The 27,629-nt window shown below is 41.2% G+C and overlaps 1 protein-coding gene across 2 annotated transcripts; it reads left to right on the forward strand.

Moving 5' to 3' along the window:
* The first annotated feature begins 344 nt into the window (after window positions 1–344).
* Window positions 345–27,554, forward strand: LOC115481375. 2 transcript variants are annotated; one of them, XM_030220464.1, is made up of 2 exons: window positions 345–548; window positions 25,791–27,554. In XM_030220464.1, the coding sequence occupies exon 2, from the start codon at window positions 25,800–25,802 to the stop codon at window positions 27,213–27,215; it is 1,416 nt and encodes a 471-aa protein (XP_030076324.1). In that variant the 5' UTR covers window positions 345–548; window positions 25,791–25,799; the 3' UTR covers window positions 27,216–27,554. The 2 variants fall into 2 exon arrangements, with proteins under 2 accessions (XP_030076324.1, XP_030076331.1); XM_030220471.1 differs by lacking the exon at window positions 345–548 and adding an exon at window positions 1,441–1,510.
* The last annotated feature ends 75 nt before the right edge of the window (window positions 27,555–27,629 follow it).

Here is a 27,629-nt window from a genome sequence, read left to right on the forward strand (position 1 = left end):
GCAGAGGCAGCTTGTTCTAATCAGTGCCTGCCATAGCCACCCCACCTGAGCGTCAACACCAGCACTGCCGCCTGGCCAACACCAACCAGCACCTATTTTACAAACATCTGCTCCCCCTGACATCAAAACCTGGTTGCGCCTCTAGGGTAACACAGTAGGAAGGGTTAACAAGGCAGTTTGGATGGGCCAAGTAAAGCTTCCTGCTGCCATCTGTCCTGTTCTTGTGCTACTAAATCAAACAAACGAACAAATGTGATGATTGGAAGGGCTCCCAATGATGTCCAGTCAAGGTCCCACCTTTACCCTTACCTGTCTCTAATCTAATCTAGTTCCAGTTTAGAGAAACATTGCAGTGGAGTGATCAGATCAGATGATTTCTCGTACAGCCTTGGCTCATTCTGCAGGGACCTGACGAAGGGAGTAGCTCTCTAGGTCTTGTCTTTAACTTGATTGGTGTCTTCTATGTGTTTTTGGTGGATGAACACACTGTTTGTCCTTCAACTGTGCCCACAAAAATCTACAACATTCACTTTCTTTGATAGAAAAAGGTAAGTGTCGGCCTCGTTTGTATAAAGTGAAAGAAAGCAGAAAGAAGCTAGAGGTATAATGTAGAGTATTAGAGTGTGAAACCTGACAGAAAATGTCCACTTCTTGTTTTGTTTTGTTTTGTATTGTGTTGTATTATAAAGCAAAAGCCTCAGAGGAGACTGTAAACATGAGGTATAAGTAGTCATAGATAATTGATTTCTTTTGCATTAACACGTCTACAGATCTAGGTCTGTCCAGTTTGTAGTATATTTATTTTATTTGTGACATTTATATCCCACATTATCCCAAAAAAGTTTGAGTTAAATGTGGCTTATAATAAACAGTATAGGCTACATAACAAAAAATAATGCATAAGAAAGTAATTTGTTGTAAGAATCCATACAGGTGGGTCTCTGTGAACTGGCACTAGTGGGCAGCCCTCAAGTAGATGGGAGAGGGCTCCTCTTTAGACTTGGGTTCCTCACACCTTTAACATTTGGTGCCCTGGGCTGTTGCCTATACCTAAATCTAGGCCTGGGTCTGGTGGTTGAAGTACTCTCCTGAGATCCAGGCAGTGGCGTAGCAAGGTCGGCTGCCACCCGTGGCGGATCGCCATTGCGCATCCCCCACAGGTGCAGCGACGTCCGTCCCCCCAGGGTGCAGCACGACACCCCCCCCCCCGGCACAATAATACCCCCCCTCCTCGACGCATCAAGCCCCCCCCCAGGCGCAATGACACCCCCTCCCCGGGTGCATTCTTGGCTGTTCCGGGGCAGAGGGAGCAGGGAACCAGTGGAGCAAACAGGCACACGGCTGCTCTCTGCACCCTCCAGCAGCATGCACCCTGGGCGGACCGTCCCCACCGCCCCGCCCTTGCTACGCCACTGGATCCAGGATAGCCAGGCTTCCAATCACACTGACTCTCACTGTGACCTGGGACTAGTCACTTTATTTCCTGCTTCTACAGGCACTCACTTAAATTGTAAGCTGTTCTGGGAAGGGACTTTTTGTACCTGAATGTGAATAATGTTCTAAGCTGCTTTGAGTATTATTTGGAAAGGCAAGCTAAACATCTACATTTAAGTTTGCTTTATTCTTAAATATAATAATCTCTTGGGGGGGGGGGGAGTAGTGTCTCCAATTGGGTTAGTTTTGTGCATACCGTGACAGGAACGAACCTCACTCCTAAGCCAGGGTACATGGAATATGATCTCAGTCTCCCAAATGTACTGCTAATTCTCACTGTAGTACTTGCATCGTTCCAAAGAGAGCTTACTCTGGAGTTCATAAGATGTAATAAGTATAGGTAACCTATCCAGGTGTACTTAAAAATTCTTTTCAATTAAGCCTATGGCACCAAAACAATGGAAATATTTTTGTGTCTTTCTGCCAAATTTTTCTTGGTCTCAGATGGCACTTCTTGGTACTTGAGGATCTTCTTTCTCTCCACATGATTCATAGAGTAATCTCTTGGGACTGACACCTCTATGATCAATGCCATTGTGGTGTTTTTCTTTTTTACCACTATGACTGGTTCTTTGCAGTCAGTTTTTTATAGTCAGAATGAAGGTGTCCCAGCCATCCAAGATGGCCGCTATCTAGAGGTCACGGAGCAGTTGGCTCCGTAGACCCTGGCCAGAAATTAGCTGAAATGAGCTGTAAAAATAGCTGAAATCTGCTACAAAACCAGCTAGGAACGGGTGCCCAACCCCAGTCGGACCCCAGACAGACCAACGGAGCGATTATAGTGGGATCTGGCAGATGATCCCGTCTGGAGGAGCAACCAACCTCGTGGCCATCCACCTGATGAGATCGCGGGCCAGATAAAAGATCACAGGTCAGGTCGCACGAATCGCAAAAAGAACTGAGAGGAGAGTGGCAAACAGAGCCTAGAGACAACGCTAATGGTGATCGGAGTAAGAGGAGGGGCAAAGAACCTGCAGCGGCCCCCGAAAGCAGGGAGAGGCAGCTGCACCTCTCCCCAAGGGGGAACGAACGAGACCCGCGTGCCCAAACTTGCCTTCCGCTCACCACCCTCCCACCAGCACAACAAGAGACGTCTGAACCTCCCCATATCTCCCACCCAGCACAATCGATAGGCATTTGAGTCTCTCCTACCTCAACCAGCTTTATCCATTCGAGAGGACAGTGCAAACCGAGGAACCGGATCCAGCGTTGCTGCTTCGTACGGCAGAGGCCGCCGAAATGTTGATGAAATACTAGCGAGCCCCGAGGGAGACGGACGGAGCTGGTGGAAAACCAACCAACGGCACCGCGCAGACCCATGAACGGAGCAGCGGCAGCAACGAAAACACTATATTTCTTACATATTCTATCAATTTGCTGAAGGCATTGTTTTATTCCCCTGTATCTGATGCACAGGTGTCTACAGTATTTTAAGAAACTAGTTTGTGTGATGCCCTGCTACACTTTAAAAAGGAAACCCTCTTCACTCTATCTTCAGAATCAGAGAGATTATAGAGACCTATTCAGAAACAGACTCTGCATGAAATGAGAGAAAAGATAGGCCTGCTTCTGTCCATCATCGGCCACTGGGTCTCTCTCTTGCATTTTAGGGAATTACATTGGACCCCTGTTTAGCTGGGTTTGGGGTGTTTAGGTTCAGTTTGTTTATATTTGCTATACTGCCTTTGCTAACTAGCAGATGTTAATATATGGCCTGGCTTTGGATCTACCACTGGAATAGTGAGGGCCAAAGCTATGAAGCCTAAAATAACTGAAGAAGTACTGACTAGGCCAAATAACAAGTACATGATTTAATATTTGAGAATCTGTAAAAAGCGGTTCTGAATAATGAGTCCTGCTACAAATTGGTACAATTTTTAATTCAAATTCAGCTCCTGTACTGGGGAAAACAAAAACAAAAAGGATGGCTCAGATGAACAAAATGGAGCCTATTACATAGTTCTTAAGATGAACAAAATGGAGCCTATTACAGAGTTCTTAAGATGGTGTGAAAAGTATGTGAAAACTATTGCAACAGGGAACAGGTGTCTCAGAAATGAGATGTGAAAAAAGAACTTGTTCCCAAAACATACTGATAAGCCCGCGTGGGAACGTATCATCTCAGAAATTGAGAGCTAGGTTTCCCACCATTGACTTCTATGGAGAGGTTGTGTATAAAAGAGGGGAAAATGTGCCTTAACTGGGAGTCTTCTCAGAGGGCGAAGCTCTGTCCGGTTGTACTCAGAATCTCTCTGCTGAATGTACCTGATTAAAGTCTGATGTCTGTACTTGTACCAACTTGAAGACTTGTCTTTGGGTAAGAAATAAAATGTATCTATTTATTCAAATCTATCTCTGTCTTTATTCTATCTTCTCTTTACCTTACATTTAGTTTACAAGGCAGATTACATACACTCAGTCTCTGGAGAAACTTAGACAGATTTTTATTAGGCATTATCTGGGAACATAAATGGCCCAGAGTATACCTAGATCCAGGAAGACAGAAAGCAGTAGTTATGGGAATTAGATTTCTATTACAGCCCCTAATGCAAACCCAGAGCAGACCTCCTTGTGATTGGGTGACAATGAAGGTGGGAGAAATCAGACAGAGCCTGTTATGTGAAATAGGTATCTTTAGTCCCCCGTGTGATCTGGAGTCAGAAAGAGGTCCAAGAGGGGGAAATTAAAACAGTGGTGACCAGCCGTATGCTGACCGTTCACTCTATCCTTCTTTCTCTTCTTTTTTTTTTGAACGCAAGAGGGGATACTTGTATTGTGCGTTCAAATGTTCTATGTTATCTTTCTCTCACTTTTTTCTCATTTTTTCTCTTCTTTCCTTCCCCAATCTCCCTGCTGTTATTCCTTCATTTTTCCCCTATCACGGACACTGCCCACTTCAGGGGTATTGGGCACCAATGTTCTGTCCGTTCTCACCCCTACTTTAAATACTCTTCTATTCTTCTGTCTTTTTACTTTCTTCCCTGATTTTCTTCATGCCCTGCGCTGAACTAACACACCTGCTTCTCTGCCCTTTTCTATGCTGATCTCTTTTCCCTACTTTGTTAATGCAGTGGGGATGATTCTTTGAGTTCTAACTTTCACTTCTACTTTCTGTTCTGTTCTTTCTCACCCTCTTTCTTTCTCCTATCCTGTCCATCTCTTTGATTTGCGAGAGGTGCGCAAGACTGTGCTTGTTGTGTGAAAGATGCATAACAACGAATCCAGGCGACTGCGATTTGGGGTTTGCTGTAAGTTTATTTCAATGTTCAAAATCTTTGGATTGGTCTTTATGCTAGCATACTCGCTTAACAATCCTTAGAGATTGTGCATTTTCTGTTTCCCATTCCACCTTGTGTTCAGTCTTAATCCCTGCTTTTCAAATCCCTGTCCCTCTGTTCTCACTCTGTTCTTTCTTTTTCTTTTCTCCCCAATCCCTTTTCTCCTTTATCCTAACTTCTTCTGCCTACCTCTGCCTATCAGTCCCCTGGGTCTATCCTTGCTCTTTTTGCTTCTGTATGTTCCCGGATCGGGGGAATTTTCTTTACTCTGGGAGAACAGCACGCTTTCAGATTGCTCTCCTCTAAACTCCTTCTGTTTTCTCTGTTCTTAAAACTGACAGCCCCCACCTTTTCACTGCCTTCACTCTGTGTGTGCGACTCTATTCCTCCTCATTCCTTCTCTTGAACTTCCTACAACTCTCTTCTTTTTTCAGCTGCAAACACTAATTACGGGGCTCAGCTTTGTAGCTGCTTACCTCCGTTCAACTGTTGTTTTCCCCTTATCTCTAAATTTCTCTGCCTCCCATGACTTTGAACAAGTGCAAGCCGTATCCAAATCTTTGCGTATTACACTTCTCATAAGACCCTATTCAGTTCTTTTAGTTCTCTGAACTATGCTTTCCCTCTAACAGCCCACAGCCCCCCTTCCTGTCTACATTTCTCTCGGCTATTTTTCCTTACGCTGCATTATAACCTCTGATTTCCGTTTCTCCTTACAGATATATAGTTTCTATCTTATGCTCCGGTGCTATCTTTTCAGCTGTTATGAATAACTGCGTAGTATCTCTTATTCCGTCCTTTTTTTTCCTTTTGCATCTTTGTGTGTGTCTCTGCACTCCGTCTGATTTGGATTCTTGTGTGAACTATACTGTTCCGTCTCTGCTTTTCTCAGTTCTTATCTCTGTATGCCGCTGTCATACCAGGCACTGGCTTCCACCTGTTTAAATCTGGCTTGGCTTTTTCACTTTGAAGCGCATTTCTTGTCCGTTATTATTTACTGCGTAGTTCACCTAATTGTCCTTTTTCACTGCTGCTCAGTCCTGTGCTCTCACCCCACCCCCATAGCCATTTCTTTTTTCCTTAAATCCAATCTGAATTCCTTCCTAATCCTCCCTGCCCTCTTCTCTGATGCTCCGCCGACTGTTCGTGGTCCGTGGAGAGTTTATAGGGATGTGGCCCGCACGATACTAATTGGGGTAACTTAACACCTTGCATGCACCTTTTTGGCTTCTGGTGCTAACTGGAAATCATTTTTTGATTCCCTGTGGGACTGGTCTTTTTCCTTCCCAGTCCCATGCGCTGTGGGTTTTGGTTTTCTTTCTGGAACACAGCTTGTTACATTGTTAGTAGTTGTTGTATTGCATGTGTGCTCCCTCTTGGGCTCCGAGTCTGCCTTTGTGGATCTGTTTGAGTTTGCCCGAGGAGCTGAAGTTCTAAACCCTTTTTTATTTTCCCTCACATGTTTCTGTAACTTTTAAGAGTTTTCCCTAATAAGCGCTGTAGCTCACTATCTCAAGGACACGACAATCTGGGAAGCTTGCCCACTTTAGCTGCCTTATCAGTTCAGAGGAGGCTCAGTTCATTTTTAAATGCTAAGAAAGTAATTTTTTTCCCCTTCTCCGTCCGTTTTTTCTGTTCTATGCTGAAGCGGTACAAGTTAACCGGTCATTTATCCTCCTAAATTCATCTAACTATATCTAATTCTCTGGTATATTTCCTTAGCAGGTATCATAATTGTTAAATGACTTATCTTTTCATGCCTCATGCTGCCAAGTCCGTTAGACGGGCACCTCTGAGCATGTAACAATATACGGATGTATTCTTTTTCTTTCACTTTTAAGATTATGACACCGCATCTTAGTCTAAGACTCTGCATTCTCCTTTTATTAGGACGTTGTCTCCCACTCCCCAAAATTTATGCTCATACTGCTTTGACTTTTGTGCGTTGCCCTCTATTTCAGCTTACTTCCCTTAAACAATAGATACTCTAATGCTTTCTCACTCTGTCTCTAAGTCATGATTTTAAACCCGAGACAGGTTTCTTTATTTTTGCGCTGCTAGTGACAGCCTGATAGACTTCATTGTGCTATACCATGTGCCTACAAAGTGTTAAAAAGGTATCTTTCCTTCAAACATGCATAACTTACCCCTTGCAAAACCGGCTTTTTCCCTTTTTGTCCTACTGCGGCTTTCTGTGATTACATTGCAATGCTTCTTTAATCTGTTTTTGGTATTATGTTGATAGTTCATTTACGTGGCCCCCCATGATTTATGTTATATGATCCTGGTTTTCGTACTTTAAATGGTATTATTTAATTCCTACAGATGTTACTTTCTTTTGCCCTGCATAGATATATGTCTTAATGTTCCACTATCATGTCACATTTACCTTAGTATGATTAATACGCATGTATTTCTTGTTGGATGTTCAACCGGTAGTGTTTTAGGAAGACTGTTGCATATTTTGGTTATATTGTTGAGAAGCAACTGTTTTTGTTACATTTAAATGCTATCATATTGTGCTTGTGCTCTATAATACAGGAATATAGCGTGATTTCCAGAGCATGCTAGCTACAGACTCTTTCTTGTAAAAATATTTGTGCTCAAATTCTCATAACTTTTACTTCTATAATGGCAGTGCTGGCCCGCTGCCCATCTATAATCTTTAACACTAAGTTACGTATGTCAAAACTGTCCTACAAGGTTAAGTATTTCACAGTCTTTTTCAGCTTTGTTCGTCTTGCATGACTGAGTTTGTACTGCTTGCCCTAGCTTCCTTTCTGTTCCGCTCTACTACCTCCAAGCTTTCCTTTCATAGTTTGCTGTGTGGCAACCTTAGTATACACTGTAAACTAAGGTGCCTTACCCGAAGAGCTCACATGTTTTTCTCCCTTTAAAACAAAATTCTTTCTTGCTACCTTTCTAGCTGTGAACCACACTTCCTGCATTCTATTTAAAACTGCACAGCTACCTTTGTTTCCTCTTGTTATTACAGTTTCGTTCTGTGCACACCCCTGATAAGATTGCTGTTCGGAGTGTGTCCCTTTTTCCTCGTACCCGCTTGTATGTCTCCTTATTTTATTTGTTTATTTATAACTTTCTTTCACCGTTAGCTGGATACACCGATTACGGCGTTCAGCTCTCTAGCCACTTTTGTTTTACTTCTCTCTAATAAAGGAAAGGTCTGTTTCCTCTCGACGGCTGTTTTCAAGTTCTCAGCTTTTTATGACTGAGACTTCTCGCTCTATACTTGCAGTCTCATTTCTCTGTATTTTTGCTTTCCCCATTTACAAGTGCATAGCTGTCTATTTTTCTTTTTTTCTGTGGCTGTTTTATAAATAACTTCCCCTCCATTCTCTGCCCTCTCTGTCTCTCGTATCTGTTAATCTCTAGCTTTGGAATGTATTATCCTGTTTCTAATAATCTCCGGTAATAACCTTTCGCCCTGTACTGCAACGGCACCCTTCTTTTCTCCTGACTATGCTTCCTGCTCTTACATATAGTCTGTCTGTAAGGTTACGTTCTCTTCTCTGCCACTTATTTATTTTATTTTAATTTTGATAGTCTCTTGGCTACTATTTTCAGTTGTTTTATTAAATTTGTACTTGTCCTAGCAGTTGTTATCACACCCTTTTAATTTACAATTTATTTTGGGATAATGTTATACTCTTAATTAATGCTTAAGGTTTGTTATTTATTTTCCTATTTGAAATTTGCTTAGACGCTATATGGATTATATCTTGCCCCCGTTATAAGCTAGGCGCTATGCTGTCCCCGCCCATCAGCTTCTATTGCTTGCATTATCTATTTTACTGTTTGTGTTATACTGCGCTAGATATGAGGGGATCTTATTCACTCTCTAGATAAGATTCTCATATAGTTCAGGTTTCTTGTGCTCTGTTTTAATGACGTACTCGTTTTAAAGACCTTAATAGATATGCATATAAAATATGTTTTCCCTTTTCTGTTGAGAAGATGATGACTGCGTGCCATGAGAATACAGCGTTGCTTCACTTCTTCAGTTATTTCCTGTTGGTTCTTTATAACCCAATCCACCTTTTCTTTCCTTCTAATGCTGCAGCTGTTCTGTTTGTCATCATTTAGACATATCATTTCAGTCACTGATTAGTATGTTATGTTATAATGTCTTTGTTAATATACATTTTCTTGCCTTTTGTTGAAATCGGTTTTCCAGTTATATATATGGTTCTCCTCTGTTACCCTTATTATAGTATGTAGTAGTTTCATGTCTTGTTTAAGTCTATATTTTGTTTTCATATACAGCTTCCAACCTACCCTTACAGCTTATTTTTGCCTTACATTACAAATTAGGTAGGCCCAGTTTTTATCATATAATATGTACACTTATCTTTCCTAATTAGTTTTCTTCTTTTACTACAGGTATGAATGAATTTATTTGTACTGTTTGCCCTTGTATTGCAGGCTTTCTTATTGTTACTGTTCCGCTCTAATGCTTTTGAGTTTCCTTCTCCTGGTTTGTTGAGTGGAAAATATATTGTCTAGTGAATGATGAACGTGGAATTTTTCACATTTTTTGTCCTGACTAAGGTGTTCCAACTAAAGGCTCTTTTTATGACTGTGACTTTCCCAAAGAGCTTACATTTGTTTTGCTTTGGAATATTTCGTTTTTCTCTCTCTATTTTTCTATCACTTCTATAGTAATTTTCAGGGGCTTTTTCCCTGGGACATACTATACTTTTATTGTTTTCTTATATACCAGTGTCACGCTATAACCATTGGGTTTGATACCGATGTCTGGGACTTACATCCATTGAGGGTGCTCCTTCAATGGATGACGGTATCTCATTTATTAGATTTGAGCAGACTTTCCATTCCATTTTCGGAGTGGCCTGCGGATTCGGCATTATTGCCCATATAGGGGTTACCTGTATAGATGATCGCCGTGACAATAAAGGGACGCCTAAGGCATTGGTTGAGATTGTATACAGGTTGACTGGGGCCCTAAATTTTTGTTCTCTTTTAGACGAATATTTAAGCATCTATTGGGGGTTAGCGACAAAATGGCGAGTGTATTCCCATATATGGCGAGTGTATTCCCATATTTCTAACCGGCGAAAACCAATTAGATCGCTGCCCTTTAATTTTAGAGAACTTATTTTCGCTGTTCGCTAAAATCTTTTTTGGAGTTTTTGCTTCCCCCACTTTTGGGGTTTTCAATATGGCGAGTGTTATCCCATATCCAAATTCATGGCGAGTGTTATCCCATGTGCGATCCCAGGCGAGTGTAGTCCCATCACATGGCGAGTGTTATCCCATGTCAAAATTCATGGCGAGTGTTATCCCATGGTCAATTTCTATAGAAGCATACTCTGGAGGGCAGTATTTTTAGAGTAGGTTATATATAGTAAGTGACACAACTGACTCCTGCGCTATTCTCATATTCATGGCTATCATTTCTTTGTTAATATAACCTGCGGCAAAAGCATAGGGCTTTCCGCCAATTAGTAATTTATATTTTAGGTTCCACTTCTGGGACGCTCTTGAAGACGCGTGAGTATAAAGGTGTTTTCTATACGCATGATGCATGTTTTCCTTTGAATGATCTTCTTTTGCACCCTTTTTATTTATGTATATATATTTATAGAGGTACCTATTATAATTCTTCGAACTAGGATCTAATTTGAGATTTAATTTGCCATTTTACACTGCACACCTCCCCCCCCCCCCATGTGGATTGCTTTCCCCTTACTCCTAAATCCATTATGTCCACTCAGTCCTCCACTAGCCCCCTGGAAAGAGTTCTTAACTTTTTCCCCGCTGATAAAAAAGAACTTTCCCGTTTATGTCAGACCTGGCACACTGTTTGGTCCGCTAAAGACCCAGGACTAGAATGGCCAACAAAGGGTTCATTTGATCAGGGTAAGCTCCAAGCCTTGATCTGCTACAATGAATCCAACAAAACAGGAAAATCTAGGGATAAGCATTTAGCTGCTATTAATAAATTCATACTTATTGCACAAAACCAGCATGACAGAGCCCTAGCAAGGTCTGATTGCGATCAAACCCCTTGCCAAGAGGCAATAACACCTACGGCCCCTCCACCCTATGATGCTGCTACCGCTGCAGGTACTACCAAGCTTCTACCATGTGCAGTGGGATATACACCAATACCCCCAGGATATTGTGATAAACCTCAGCTACAGATTTCTCAGGGATCTCAGACACAGACCCCCTTATCTCAAGAATCACAGACAGCGATACCTTCGCTGCCTGCAGTACATCCCGCTCCTATCAGATTTGACCCACCTACTACCGTACACATTGCCGGTTTAGTTGATCTATCTCTTCCCTCATCACAAAAAGACCCAATTCCAATATCTCAGGGGTCAGTACAAACTCAGACGCCTTTAACCCCTTCAACAATCCCAGTGGCCCAACCAGTAGCCCTGATTTCGGCCCAATTACCCACTGTTACCTCTGCTCCAACGATGCAAGCAACAACCCAGACGCTAACCCCACCACCGCCTCATGTATATCGTACTATTGGAGGCTATGAGATTGAAATACCCCCTCCCATTATTGAGCAATACCCTTGTGTCCCGAACCCACCGGTTCCGGTCACCGTCCAGCACCCTACCATCAATCAAATTGATGTGGCTGCCCAGACCTCCACTTGTCCTGGTCTAAGATCAGGATTGACCTCACACATGACCACCCAAACGACTACCTACCCACATATGGGGCACACAACTCAGACATCACCTCCACCACTACGTTTGGACTCTTCTGTCCAAACTGGTCCCTTGCCCGCTGAATCCCTACAGTCTATCCTATCCCAATTGCGACAAATGGGTTTCATTCCATGTAGTCCTGCTACACAGACACGGGCTATTTGTCAGGAACTCTATGATCGGGGTTTCATTAAACCGCCCCCTGCTCCAGTGAACCCTAGATGGGACACGTTAGGTGCACGGCCAATGCGTCCCTTGGTACTCCCAGCCAAACCAGCTAATAAGGAGCGACCGAAGGTTAGACTCTCCCCATTAGACGAAGCATGGGAAGTTTTAAAACAACAACTCCCCACAAAATCGGACATAGAGGATATTCGAAACGAGCCTCCTCCGATGTTCCATTTCTCCCCTTTTTCAGATAGTGAAGTAATCCCTTCCCTTACAGACGATTCACCTCGTTTTACGTTACCTAATACCCCAGTCCCCTCGGAAGAACAATACGGTCACGCATTGGCTAGTATGGGAGATGGCCTCGCGTTTGTTTCAGAGGGACTTCGTTCCTTACGCAAGTCCCTGACAACACAACCGCGCCCTGATACCCCGGACACCGTGGTATCTGTTGCACCAAAATCTGATTTTCCTCAACAACATGATCTTATTTCTCATCATACCAGACAACGCCACCCTCAAAGTTATCTTACTAATGAGGGATCTAACCGCTGCCTTACAGTCATTGATAGTCCCCATCATCCTACAGTTTTGCCCGCCCTAAATACCAGTACAGAACCTATCCTATCTGGTCCACCTAGCACACCTGCTCAATATGTGGCATTACATGAGAATTCATGGCATTATGTTCAACCATGGATTGATAACCTTGCAGGATGGTCTGAGGCACTCCAGCCCCAGTCCGCCCTTTTTCCACGTGAAGGATCCCTACGACCAGACAAGCTCTCATTAGTGAGAGACCTCATTTATGATCACCCTGACCCTCATTGGGATCAGAAAACAACACTTTATCTAATCCAGGGCTTTCAGGTTTGGAAAAAGTATGAGAATCAGTTTCCCCCAACCGCCACGAAACCATTGGAGAAAATAAAACTTTTTCCCCTGTTGAATAAAATGTCCGGAGGTGTCCCTCATACGGAATATACTCCACTTTCAGCGGTTGAATTGAATAGCCTTATACTACAGCTCCCGGATATTGCACAGGGAGGTAATCGATGGTTGAAGAAATTACAAGACATAACCCTGGGGACCACTCTGTCAGTCGGCGATATGAAAGCGCTCCTGGGCAGAACCCCACACGTTAGTGTCACTGACATATTCACTCAATCGGGCTATGCAAAATTTGTTACAGATACCCAATATGATGGTAACCCTTTGACTGAAATTCAGACAAAAATATTTCAGGAAATCCGGACCATGTATCCGACCCTTAAAGACTTTTCGGTTATCACTTCCCAAAGATGGGAAATGGATTCAGAGCCTATTGAGGCTTATTTACTCAGACTCCAAGACCTATATAAGGAAGAAACAGAGAAAAAATTTGACTCTGATAATGCCCTCCCAGTATTCTACCATTTACTGAAGGGAACCTTACCTTCAGAAATTAAACTTAAGTTGGAGAACACCGTGGGTCTCCACCTGGAAAAATGGCCTAAAATTCGTGAACACATCCTTCATCATTGCAGACGACTTATTAAAAGCAAGCAAAATGAAGCCCAACATCGTAAGACAGTACACACTAACTTGGAAGTGCTGCAGACTGAAGATCTCAAAGAGAAAAGAGCCTCTAGGAGCTCTGACCCTGATACCAATACTCCTGACACTTCTCCCCCTGTTATTGTTATGTATGCTGACCAACGCTATGACAATAATGGCCGAAATCGGCCCTACCGCCCAGACCGTAGAATTGATTACCCAGAAGAACGAGGTCGTCGCTCTCTACCCCAACGAGGTCCCCCAAGGGGCCCTCTTGAGGATACTAGGCGACAACGAGACTACCGTTCCCGGCCTAGCCCTGATCGCTATCCTGATGTGCTCTGTTATCGCTGCCAACAATATGGTCATTATGCTGCTGAATGTCTTCAGACACAGCCATATAGATTTAGAAAATCGCAGGTCCGTCAAAATCCCCCTGAACGGCAGTCATTCCCTTTATGGAACCCGGATCAACACCGTCCGCAGTGACCACAGATTTAGGGATCAATATTACCCACCCCATAATGACTAGGCGTTACCCCAAACCCGATTTGATTTTGTTGCTCTCAGTCACTCATACTACTCAGCTCCTCATTTAGTATCCAGAAACCATTTCTCTGTATGTTTCTGTTTCTATTACAGGTGACATGTCTTTATCTTATATTTTTTTAGGTTTAATTGCAAGTGTATGTTTATGGTACCATACAAATGACCTAACTGAGTCAGCAAGTTCTTTATTTGTTTTTTTGCATACCTTCCCTGGGGAGTTCTTATCAACTGCAGGGATAAGCGATCCCCAGAGGATGTTCATTTTATGTTTTTTTATATAAACCTTAACTGACTTATTTATGCCATTTTTCTCTATACGGGATCCCTTTTAAATAAAAGCTGTGTATTGCACATTTTTAAAATGTTTTCTGCTTTAACTGTTATGCTGTTTAAATTAATGTGACATTCACTTCTTTAGTTTTTTCATGAATATAAAGCCTTCATTTTTGAAATTTCTCTATAATATGTGTTCTTTGAAAATTACTATGAAAGGTTCTATATTATATGCCATCTAAAACACTGTTTATTTGTGATGTTGTTTAAAATAACTAGTGCTGATATTCACTTCCTGGCTCTCTATTGAGATGAACGAACTGTTTTCTTTTCAAGTCTTATCTACAACTTTCAAACTTCCTTCCCTGCCTCTTAAAGATTTATAGTTTTACGATACAGTTCCAGCATTTTTGGTTCTCAATAGGGTTTGTAGATTAACCCTTGCATAACATAACTAACTGGTAAATCAAAACTAAAGAAATTAAGGTTGCTATTATTTTAAAGCTATGTTCAGATAAGACTAGCTCCAATTGCCAAATTTCCTTTTATTGAGAACCGTACCTCTGGAACCAGTTAAAGTAATTAACTTGTTTTCCTCTCCTGAAGTATTACTTTTATGAAGACTAATTACACCAGCATGAAGTATTAATATAGAAATTTCAACTTACAGTTTTTGTCTGATGTATAGACCTATTTTCAGTCACCATAATATCCACTGCTTGCAGTGAGCAATAAACTCAAATTAGATACAGGAAGCACCGTTATTTCGTGATTTCCTTAAGACTGAATGACAGAGATTAACCCTTGTAGTTCTTATTTTCTCTAGAGTTCATCTTACAAATGCTTTGGACTCAGTATATGATACAGGAATTCATTACGTGTTTCAGATTTTAATAACTATTCTATGATTCTGTATTATCCTTGTTACTTTTTGTTTGGAATTCAGATCATACTGGTCAATTTGTACATTTATTGCATTAATAAAAATTGTTATTATATCTTTGATTTTGAATTTTACTAAAATGTTTAAAAAAAAAAAAAAAATGTTTCTACTTGTTTGCTGCTTATAAAACTGCTTCTCCTCTGTATTTAAAATATACTCTAAATTGTAAATTGATTGCTGGGAATATATAAGCTTATTTTTAGCTATCCCTCTGAATGTGAATCTTGATATGCTGTCATAATTTAGGGCCCAAAATTGTGAAAGCATAGAAATGATCAAATTAAAATTTAATATAAGTTTTATTTTCCAAATTGGTTCTGACCTATTACAGAGGACTATAGGTTATTGTCCTTCTCATTTGACCTATTTTAACCTTGTAAAGGTCACGTGAGGAGGCCTCATAGAAATATATAGTTTTTTACATTTCTGATATTAGCTTTTCTCTATCTCTCTAAATATCATATTAAAAGCTGCATTTTCCTGGAACAGACTCTGACCACAATGTTTCCTCAGACTCTGCTTACTTCCCGTGCCAGCAACATCAACTTTACAAAGAACATTTTATTATTCCTACTGGTAATTTGTGATATTATATATTGACACTATGCTCCACCTACTGATGCGCAAAGGAACTAACAATGCATTTTATAATCTATTCTTTCTAATGGTCCTATGCTAAGATTTGACCACTTGATTTTACTTCTTATATCACCTCTATTTATTAAGTCCTGTAGGTTGAGTGAAGACTGTCAATCCAATTTCTGATCTACCGCCTCTAGTTTAGTACTTCTACTGCAACTGACTTCTGGCAAGAAAAAGAAGCACCAACTTCTCCAATGAGAATTTTCTTTTGTCCAAATGATGTCATTAATTTAGACTTTCTTGGTTATGCTCTCAAATAATTTGTTGTATTGAATATTTTTGCAGGCTTCTCATCTTTTTCAGAACCTACATGTCACTTTACGTATGAGCTCTCTATTACAGCGGACAGCGACCGTGATTTCAGAAGATACTTCCATCACTTGGACTACTTATGAGTTTTTAAATTTCTGCACATTAGACTTCTGCTCTGAATATGACTATTTGCTAATCTACCCTTCTGAATCATCTCACTCGTAAGTCCTGCTGGCCTCCTGCAGCTGAGGGCTCAACCCTTGGTGAATGGTAGTCATCGTAGGTGAAGATTCCATATCTATTGGCGATAGATTGCAACGCATTGCCCTCCATACATCAATAATTGAACATTTACCATCATCTCTAAATTTTAATTGTTTTTTATAATCTTCTCTTTTGTTCCATATACTTTACCATTGTTATTTGATCATGTCTTTGTCTTTGTAATAATTACCAATCTGTCTTGCACATTATGCAAGCCAGAAGTGTAGATATATTATGCAAATCCCAATTCCTAGTATTAAGAGGGTTGAAGTTGAAGCTCTGACCCCTACCAATCAGGAGATATAATTTCATATATACTATTGTTGTTTATGTAAATTGGCTTTTCATTATTGAACCCTTCTGGTTTCCCTTTTGCTTTTGCACTTAATTAGCACTGTTTTCTCCATGTTTACATTGTCTTTCATGTCTATTCAATTCACCCTGACTATGCCCACTAAGATATAGCAATATATCATTCAGGCATACAGTTATTTGCTTATTCCTTTGCCAGCCTCTGGCTCTTGATGGACTGATTATGATGGTGTATGCCTAGAATAAAGATCTATCCAGGCCCAAATGATGTTAGATCCCCCAAGGTTGTAGCAATAATCTTTACACCTTGCAAACTGCTGGACCACAAGTCTTGGGTCCATGTGAAAAATATACGGGTTTACTCAACCGCAGAACCAGATGTTACAAGCCTAACCATCTCAAGACCGGCAACTTCCTTCAGCAAGCCAGCCTGAAAACCCAGCCCTGTTAGATCTCCTTCCAGATTCTTCAACGCTTCCACCGCCTCAACCATGAACTGATACTTAATTTGAGAACTACTGTTGCTGTTTATGGACATTATAGATTCATATTTTGTTTTATTTTTAGTTTTAGCAGTAATCCTGTCTAGAAAAGGTTTTATTTTATTTTCCTATTATTTCCTTTATTGTTCTAATTGTTTTTCTAAGAGTTTCCCCGTTATTTCTGTATGTAACTCAAATTGAAGTTGATATTGCTCAGATACAAGAGTTATGCAATTGTTTAACTCTGGTGTAGGCTTACTTACGTTGCATGTCTTTCTGTAGGTTTGACTAAGCTCCAAGAGGGTAACGGATATATACAATACTTCCCATACTTCCAGGTCATTATGCATATGTCAAGATCCATGCAGACCTTGGTTAATATACCCGCATACCTATATTTCATGGGATTTTGTAAATGATCTCATGGATTAGCCCCATTCATAAAACCTCTCTCACTACAGTAAGCCTCAATCACATAGATATGAATAAGATAGAACCGGCATATGAAAAGGTTGCAGAAAATTATTAGTGTACTAACTATAAGTTTGTGTAGGATTGACATAATTGAAGTATTGTCAGGATGATGAGTTCACACCGTAAACAAAACAAATTGTACCAGTTGACCTTAAGACTCAGATAATTTGATGGCCTCATAGAATACCTTCTGGAATGGATGGTACCACGGTACGTTAACCCTGGTGTCACCCTATGGGATAGGGTGAAGAGGGGAATGTTAATATATGGCCTGGCTTTGGATCTACCACTGGAATAGTGAGGGCCAAAGCTATGAAGCCTAAAATAACTGAAGAAGTACTGACTAGGCCAAATAACAAGTACATGATTTAATATTTGAGAATCTGTAAAAAGCGGTTCTGAATAATGAGTCCTGCTACAAATTGGTACAATTTTTAATTCAAATTCAGCTCCTGTACTGGGGAAAACAAAAACAAAAAGGATGGCTCAGATGAACAAAATGGAGCCTATTACATAGTTCTTAAGATGAACAAAATGGAGCCTATTACAGAGTTCTTAAGATGGTGTGAAAAGTATGTGAAAACTATTGCAACAGGGAACAGGTGTCTCAGAAATGAGATGTGAAAAAAGAACTTGTTCCCAAAACATACTGATAAGCCCGCGTGGGAACGTATCATCTCAGAAATTGAGAGCTAGGTTTCCCACCATTGACTTCTATGGAGAGGTTGTGTATAAAAGAGGGGAAAATGTGCCTTAACTGGGAGTCTTCTCAGAGGGCGAAGCTCTGTCCGGTTGTACTCAGAATCTCTCTGCTGAATGTACCTGATTAAAGTCTGATGTCTGTACTTGTACCAACTTGAAGACTTGTCTTTGGGTAAGAAATAAAATGTATCTATTTATTCAAATCTATCTCTGTCTTTATTCTATCTTCTCTTTACCTTACATTTAGTTTACAAGGCAGATTACATACACTCAGTCTCTGGAGAAACTTAGACAGATTTTTATTAGGCATTATCTGGGAACATAAATGGCCCAGAGTATACCTAGATCCAGGAAGACAGAAAGCAGTAGTTATGGGAATTAGATTTCTATTACAGCCCCTAATGCAAACCCAGAGCAGACCTCCTTGTGATTGGGTGACAATGAAGGTGGGAGAAATCAGACAGAGCCTGTTATGTGAAATAGGTATCTTTAGTCCCCCGTGTGATCTGGAGTCAGAAAGAGGTCCAAGAGGGGGAAATTAAAACACAGATCAAGGGTGGTGTCCAGTCTAAAATAACAAAACATCAAACTACAAAAACATTTGCACAGAACAAGGTCACACATTCAAGTTCAAGTCTGTAGGATATGGCATTCATTTGTCCAGGTAACCTTCCATAAATGTCCCATCACTTGTGTTGCCATATATAAAAAAGTTATAAAAAGATATTTTAAAAAAGATTTTCAACCGATATAATGGACCGATGAAGAACTGGGTGTTATCCACTTCCTATATATAGGAGCAGTGTCTCTCAAGGAAGCGCACCTCTGATGGTCCTATTAACTAATTTACTATATTAGATTTTTATACGACAGGAATTATAGTAGGATTGGGATTCATTTGTCCAGGAACATCTTGCATCAGATATGTATAACTTGTCCACATTTCAAAAAAGATACAGCAGAATTAGAAAACGTACAGAGAAGGGTGATAAATGATAAAGAGGATGGGACAATTTCCCTATGAAGAGAGGCTAAAGTGGTTAGGGCTCTTCGGCTTGGAGAAGACTGCTGAGGAGAGATATGATTAGAGGTCTATAAAATGCCGAGTTTAGTGAAATGGGTAGACATGAATCGCTTTTTTACTCTTTCCAAAAATACTAAGACTAGGCAACACACAATGAAGCCACTAAGTATTACATTTAAAACAAACTGGAGAAACTATTCTTTCACTCAAAGTGTAATTAAACTCTGGTATTTGTTGCTAGTCAGAGAATGTTGTAAAAGCAGTTATTTATTTTATTTATTTATTGCATTTGTATCCCACATTTTCCCACCTTTTTGCGGGTTCAGTGTGGCTTACAATATGAGATGAGTGATGGAAATACAGTTTGTTACAAATTGGTTATGGATTACATTGTGCAGAATTATGCGAGACAATCGAGGTGTCGTTAAGGAATGTAACAATGGAACACAAACATTGAAACATTGGAAGGAGACAATGAGAGCTTAGAGGGCGATAATAAGGCATAAAGACATATGGTATGCATATTTCTGTGAGTAAGGGTATGAGTGATGTGAGATTACGGGGGATGGGAGTTCAGAAGTGGATGTATGATGCATTAGTGAACAGTGAGTGTGGACTTTATGTGTTTTGGCTCTTTCCGTAAATTTTTCAAAAAGATGGGTCTTCAATAATCTGCGGAAGGAAGCTTGCTCATGGATCGTTCTTAAGTTGCGCGGCAGTGTATTCCAAAACTGCGTGCTCATGTGAGAAAAGGTTGACGCGTGTAGCGTCTTGTATTTCAAGCCCTTGCAATTGGGGAAGTGGAGGTTGAGGAAGGTTCGGGATGATCTTTTGGCGTTTCTGGGTGGTAAGTCTATTAACTCAGACATGTAGGCTAGGGCTTCGCCATGAATGATTTTGTGGACTAATGTGCAAATTTTAAAAGTAACGCATTCTTTGAGTGGAAGCCAGTGCAGTTTCTCTCGTAGTGGTTTTGCACTTTCATATTTTGGCTTTCCAAAGATGAGTCTGGCTGCCGTATTTTGGGCCGTTTGAAGTTTCCTCAGTGTTTGCTCTTTGCAGCCTGCGTATAGTGAGTTGCAGTAATCCAGATGGCTGAGTACGAGGGATTGTACTAGGCTGCGAAAGACCGATCTTGTAGCTTAGTAGGGGTTAAAATATTTGGATAATTTCCTAAAAGAAAAAATCATAGTCCATTATTAAGATGGACTTGGAAAAACCTTCTACAATAAGCAGCATAAAATCAGTTTTAGGATCTTGCCAGGTTATCAATAGAAATCAAACAAAATAAAACATGGAAAAGAAAATAAGATGATACCTTTTTTGATGGACATAACTTAATACATTTCTTGATTAGCTTTTGAAGGTTGCCCTTCTTCGTCAGATCGGAAATAAGCAAATGTGCTAGCTGACAGTGTATATAAGTGAAAACATTCAAGCATTACTATGACAGTCTGACAGGGTGGGAGGATGGGTGTGGGTAGGAGGTATGCATGGGGACATCAAAGCATATCATTGATATTCTAACAGGCTGGGTGTGGATAATTGAGGGGTGGGGTGATCAACAGAGAAATACAGCTTTATGGTTTATAATGGGCTAGGAACCCCAGATCCTTGTTAAGTCCTTTCTGTTGAGTGTTAAAATATTCAATCATTCTGACTTCAAAGGTCTTACGTTCTTGTATGGTTTTAAAGTTACCTTTCAGGATTCTCACTGTGAAGTCACTGGTACAGTGTCCTGGTCCTGTAAAATGTTGACCAACAGGCGTGGGAACCCTACTGGCACCAGTATTGTTCATGTGATGTCTATGTAAATTGAATCTTGGCTTAAGTATCTGGCCTGTTTCTCCAATATAGCATCCTTCGTTACATTTTTTACACTGAATGATATATACCACATTGGAAGATGAGCAAGTGAAAGATCCCTTTATGTTGAATATCTTTCCTTTGTGGATGACTTTGGGGTCCTGTGAAATATTTTGGCATAGATTGCAACTGGATAAATTACAGGGAAGTGTGCCCTTCTGTTCCTTTTCAGTCTGTGATGGAAGTTTACTTCTGATTAGCTTGTGTTTTAAGTTGGGTGGCTGTCGGAAGGCCAGTACTGGTGGGGATGGGAATATCTCTTTCAGTAATTCATCCTCCTGGTGGTTGTAGATCTCTTATGATTTTTCTCAGTTTTTCCAGCTCTGGATTGTATGTCACTACAAGAGGGATTCTGTCTGTGGACTTTTTCTCCTTGTACTGTAGCAGATTCTCCCTGGGTGTTTTGAGGGAGGAGGCAATATTCTTGGAGATTATTTTGGGGTTGTAGCCTTTCTGTTTGAAGGATGCAGTCAGGCTTTTAAGGTGTCTGTCTCTGTCCCCTGGGTCAGAGCAGATACGGTGGTATCTTGTGGCTTGGCTGTAAATGATGGATCTTTTTGTATGTGAAGGATGGAAGCTGGAGTTGTGGAGGTAGCTGCATCTGTCTGTGGGACCCTGACTGCATCCTTCAAACAGAAAGGCTACAACCCCAAAATAATCTCCAAGAATATTGCCTCCTCCCTCAAAACACCCAGGGAGAATCTGCTACAGTACAAGGAGAAAAAATCCACAGACAGAATCCCTCTTGTAGTGACATACAATCCAGAGCTGGAAAAACTGAGGAAAATCATAAGAGATCTACAACCTATACTCCAGGAGGATGAATTACTGAAAGAGATATTCCCATCCCCACCAGTACTGGCCTTCCGACAGCCACCCAACTTAAAACACAAGCTAATCAGAAGTAAACTTCCATCACAGACTGAAAAGGAACAGAAGGGCACACTTCCCTGTAATTTATCCAGTTGCAAACTATGCCAAAATATTTCACAGGACCCCAAAGTCATCCACAAAGGAAAGATATTCAACATAAAGGGATCTTTCACTTGCTCATCTTCCAATGTGGTATATATCATTCAGTGTAAAAAATGTAATGAAGGATGCTATATTGGAGAAACAGGCCAGATGCTTAAGACAAGATTCAATTTACATAGACATCACATGAACAATACTGGTGCCAGTAGGGTTCCCACGCCTGTTGGTCAACATTTTACAGGACCAGGACACTGTACCAGTGACTTCACAGTGAGAATCCTGAAAGGTAACTTTAAAACCATACAAGAACGTAAGACCTTTGAAGTCAGAATGATTGAATATTTTAACACTCAACAGAAAGGACTTAACAAGGATCTGGGGTTCCTAGCCCATTATAAACCATAAAGCTGTATTTCTCTGTTGATCACCCCACCCCTCAATTATCCACACCCATCCTGTTAGAATATCAATGATATGCTTTGATGTCCCCATGCATACCTCCTACCCACACCCATCCTCCCACCCTGTCAGACTGTCATAGTAATGCTTGAATGTTTTCACTTATATACACTGTCAGCTAGCACATTTGCTTATTTCCGATCTGACGAAGAAGGGCAACCTTCGAAAGCTAATCAAGAAATGTATTAAGTTATGTCCATCAAAAAAGGTATCATCTAATTTTCTTTTCCATGTTTTATTTTGTTTGATTTCTATTGATAACCTTAAGAGTGGACTAACACGGCTACCACACTCCTCTAGTTAGGATCTTGCCAGATACTTGGAACCTGGATTGGCCACTGTTGGAAACAGGATACTGGCCTTGATGGACCTTCGGTCTGTCCCAGTATGGCAACGCTTATGCTTACAGATTGTAGTGTTAGAGGGCTTAGGCAAGAGGGATCATGCTGTGCCCATATTACAAAATCTTCATTGGTCGTCAAGAACATAACAACAACAACAACAACAACAACAATCATTTCTAAAGCGCTACTAGGGTTACGCAGCGCTGTACAATTCAAACATAGAAGGACAGTCCCTGCTCAAAGAGCTTACAATCTAAAAGACAAGAGAACAAACTAAGGACAAGTGAACAATCTAGAGGACGAGTGAACAGTTAATCTGATAGGGTGGATAGATTGGGGTATTTTATATTTCTCGAGCGGTTAGGCGCCGAAGGCAGCATTGAAGAGGTGAGTTTTAAGCAGAGATTTGAAGGTGGGTAGGGAGGGGGCCTGGCATATGGGTAAAGGAAGATTATTCCAGGCATAGGGTGAGGCAAGGCAGAATGAGCGGAGCCTGGAGTTGGCAGTAGTGGAGAAGGGTACTGAGAGAAGGGCTTTGTCCTGTGAGCGGAGGTTGCGGGCGGGGACGTAGGGGGAGATGAGGGTGGAGAGGTAGTGAGGAGCCGCGGCCTGAGTGCATTTGTAGGTAAGGAGGAGGAGCTTGAATTGTATGCGATATCTGATCGGAAGCCAATGAAGTGATTTGAGGAGAGGGGTGGTGTGAGTATAATGGTTTTGGCGGAATATAAGACGTGCAGCAGCGTTCTGAATGGATTGAAGGGGGGATAGATGGCAGAGTGGGAGGCCGGTGAGGAGTAAGTTGCAGTAATTGAGGCGAGAGGTAATGAGAGCGTGGACGAGAGTTCTGGTGGTATGCTCAGAGAGGAAAGGGCGAATTTTGCTGATATTGAGGAGGAAGAAGCGACAGGTCTTGGCAGTCTGTTGGATATGCGCAGAGAAGGAGAGGGAGGAGTCGAAGGTGACTCCGAGGTTGCGGGCAGATGGGACGGGGAGGATGAGGGTGTTATCAACAGAGAAAGAGAGTGGAGGAAGAGGAGAAGTGGGTTTAGGAGGAAAGACAAGGAGCTCGGTTTTGGACATGTTCAGCTTCAGGTGGCGGTTGGACATCCATGCCGCAATGTCGGATAAACAGGCCGATACCTTGGCCTGAGTCTCCGCAGTGATGTCAGGTGTGGAGAGGTAAAGCTGGGTGTCATCAGCATAAAGATGATACTGAAAACCATGAGACGAGATCAGCGAGCCCAGTGAAGAGGTGTAGATTGAGAAGAGAAGGGGTCCAAGGACAGAACCCTGGGGAACTCCAACAGATAGTGGGAGAGGGGATTTGTAAGTGTTGACATATAGTTTTTAAGACAAGATAAAATAGGTGTCTCAGAGACCTGGTGGAAGGAGGACAATCGAAGAGATGCTGTGTTATCAAGGTATCTTCGCAGTGGCGATGGAGGAGGGAGCGGCGACAGGAGGGCGGCGGTAGGGAGGCAGTAGCAGCCATGGGGGATGATAGGGAGGCGGGCCAAAATGTGCCCCCCCCCCCACCTTGGGCTCTGCCCCCCCTCCCGCTGAGGTCTGGCTATGCCCCTGATTTTAACAGATTTGTGGAAGCCAGATTTTGAATTTTCTCCATGCACAAAGATAGCCTCTCCCTGGTATCATATATATTCGGTAATGTAAGAACTAAAAGTAGAATATAATCTGCAATTTTTCAGCGCTAAAGCTTAGATTACCCAGGAAGGACATGAAGAAATTGAAAAGAACGGGTGATAGAGGAGACTCCTGAGGGACACCACAACCTGGAGACCAACAGCAGGAAAGAACATTATTTTTCCTGACAGTATAACTTCTATACTGCAAAAATTCCTGGAACCATTTTAGTACAACTCCTCCCAGTCCAGCAGCACTTAAGCTAGCCAAAAGAAGATTATGATCAACTGCATCAAAAGCAGCGGATATATCAGATTGTAATAACACCATTTGTTTCCCTTGGCACAAAAACTTCTTAACATGAGATGTTAACACCAATTAAAGAGATTCGGTGCTGTGGCATGCTCTAAATCCAAACTCAGTTTTACATCAACAATAAAATATATCCATGTGTTTAGCAATCAGTTTACCAACATAAAATTCCATTAATTTAGTCAAATAAGGAATACTAGCTACAGGTGGAAAATTGGAGGGAATAGACTCAAAGCCAACTCCCTTATCTACAGGTAGAGAACCTTGTAACAACACATTAACCCCTGATGTAACTGGGGACTTTGGTATTAAATACATAGGAACTGGATCAAGAAAACATTGTGAATGAGAAACCTTATTTAATAGTAATGCGACCTCATCTGTAGCAATTGGGCGAAAATAATGTCACAAACAATCTACACATATAGGTTTAGCTATAATCTCAACTGCTAAAATAGAAGTAGAAATGAGCCTTGAGCCATTCAATTCAGCTCTTATTTGCGCAGCCTTAGATTCAAAATAATCAGCCAGATCCTGCACAACTAGAGAATTCAGTTGAGCTGATCTGGTAGATGAAGGGATTGTCAAATCTTTCACTAGGCAAAACAATTTTTTAGTATTTACATCTTCTGACTCAAGTTTGTCTCACCTGTTTATGGAGAAAGAGCAATGTTTGACCAGGTGGTTTAGAGCCTTCTGAATTTCCTTCTTTTGTCTGATGTTTCCTGGCTTTTTACCTTTTCTAAATCTACCTTTTATATTGTGTATGATATAATTTCATTTGGATGTTGGTAGCTCTTTTTCCTGTTTAAGTGCTCTTTGAGCGTAGTTTTCCTTGTATGTGATTTTTTGTTAGACAATTTAATAAATATAAAATAACAATAATCAAAAAAGCCGCATTGAGCCTGCCATGAATGGGAAAGCGTGGGGTACAAATGTAACAAAAAAAAACAACAAATTTGCACAGGATAGATTTGCATGCAGTGCCTCCATTATCTTTTTAGTGGATAGCCTGGAAATCAGACTGGCTAGGGATACAACCAGACAGGTCATTCATTTAACAGTGTTGTTTGTTTCTTCACTTCAGAGTCTGAAGATGGAGCTGCGCCTGAGGTCAAGGTTTCTTCTTTTACTGACTCTGACAATTGCTCTGAGACTTCAAACTGCCATCAGCAAAGTCTTCTTCTCCCACTTAGAGGGCTATTGCTCTGATACCTGCAAGAAGTCTGGAAAGGAATTCAAATGCAATATTATTAACCAAAATGGTGATGCAGAATCACAATATTGCTCCCCACAGGAAGGCCTGGATTACCGGGGACGTGAATGTAAAGATGAACACCCCTGTGGTAAATATGGACAAGATTTTTACTGGTGCTATCTAAAAGAAGAGATATACCTAAATAGTCGTGCAGTTTGTGGATTAATTTTTAATGATGTGGATCATTTTACATCAACGGATAACATGGCTTGCAAAGGTGAGTGCTCTGCAAGGAGCACAGGAGCCTTCCAATGTGACACTGGCATCTCTCATGACTATTGCTCCCCTGAGGTAAATGTGGATTACTATGGCAGAGAGTGCAGAAGAGACCATCCCTGTGGAAAGTATGGGGAAAATTACCACTGGTGTTACTTGAAAAGAGGAAGCCATGAAAAGTGTGGGATGATTGAGCCTAAAGTTGTGTCACACAGGACTAGGTCCTATGGAGCCCTCTGCTTGGGGGAGTGTTTAGCTGAGGGAAGAGACTATTTCTGGTGTGAGACATTAAGGGGATGGGATTACTGCTCGCCACTGCCCGATGTCACCTACAGAAACGTGCCCTGCCGAGTTGACCACCCCTGCGACTTGCATGGCAAAAGTTATTACTGGTGCTACACAGATAACTCCTGGGATTATTGTGGCCCAGTGGAGAACAATGAGTGTGCTTATACCAAGGTGCCGACAGGGAAGAAGATATTTCCTAACTCTGAACTCATCTGTCATGATGACAGAAACGACATGTTAGCTCAATTTATTGTACAGACTGCACCAAAAATATTGTCTGACTCCAAGTCATATGTGTATGAAGCTCATATGATGATCAACCGGTGGAGAAATGATTTCCTGGATGAAGAAAATACACCACAACTTTTATCAAGTGCACACGGTAAACTACATCTTGATCATAAGGGTTTCACAAATGTGGATGATATCCAGTACCATGACTACCAGATTCAGACCACATGTGGTGCCTTGATTGCACAAGTGCTGATCCCAAACAATACAAATATTCGAGCAAGATACGTGCGTCGAGCACTTGTGGAGAGCCTCTATCGGCGAGCCAGGATCACCATCAGAGTACAGCCATTTTTCACAGTGGAAGACGCTTTCCTTCACTTTTTTAAACTGTTGTTGCTTCACAAGGAAGCCCAAAACAAGTTGCAGGAAAATGCAGACATTGCACAAGAAGAAACCCAACTTCTCAATTCCAGTCAATTATTCCCTCCAAATAATCCAAAACTTGTTTTTAATTAATTGCTGTAAAAACATTTCTAGAATGTGTTGCCTGTAGATTTAGTACATAGTTCTGCCTTTAGCTGAAGTATTAGAGTGGCATCATAAGGCTGACATTGTCAGCACGAACAGAGGAGCCATCTTGCATAGGAACGTCACTGTACTGTTTACTGTTGTGTTACTGCTCTTCCTGCAGTGGTAGTGCTAGCCAGTGTCACTGTGTAGTGAGCCCTGTATTACTGCTCTGCATACAGCTGAACCTATCTCTGCTTCCCCAAGACATTAATTTGACATCTAAAACTGTATCAATACAACAGCTATATCTAACTGAGAAACAAATAAACCAGGTTGTAATTTCCATCTCCATGCATCTGATTATTATTAGCTTCTGTTTTTAATGATCACATTTGGATAAAATCGGTAGTACAATATTAC

This window comes from Microcaecilia unicolor, chromosome 1 (assembly GCF_901765095.1).
Source record: "Microcaecilia unicolor chromosome 1, aMicUni1.1, whole genome shotgun sequence".
In the NCBI taxonomy this organism is placed as follows: domain Eukaryota; kingdom Metazoa; phylum Chordata; class Amphibia; order Gymnophiona; family Siphonopidae; genus Microcaecilia; species Microcaecilia unicolor.

Coding starts and splice junctions, on each gene's coding strand:
- LOC115481375 (XM_030220464.1), top strand. CDS start 25,800: ATGGAGCTGCGCCTGAGGTCAAGGTTTCTTCTTTTACTGACTCTGACA.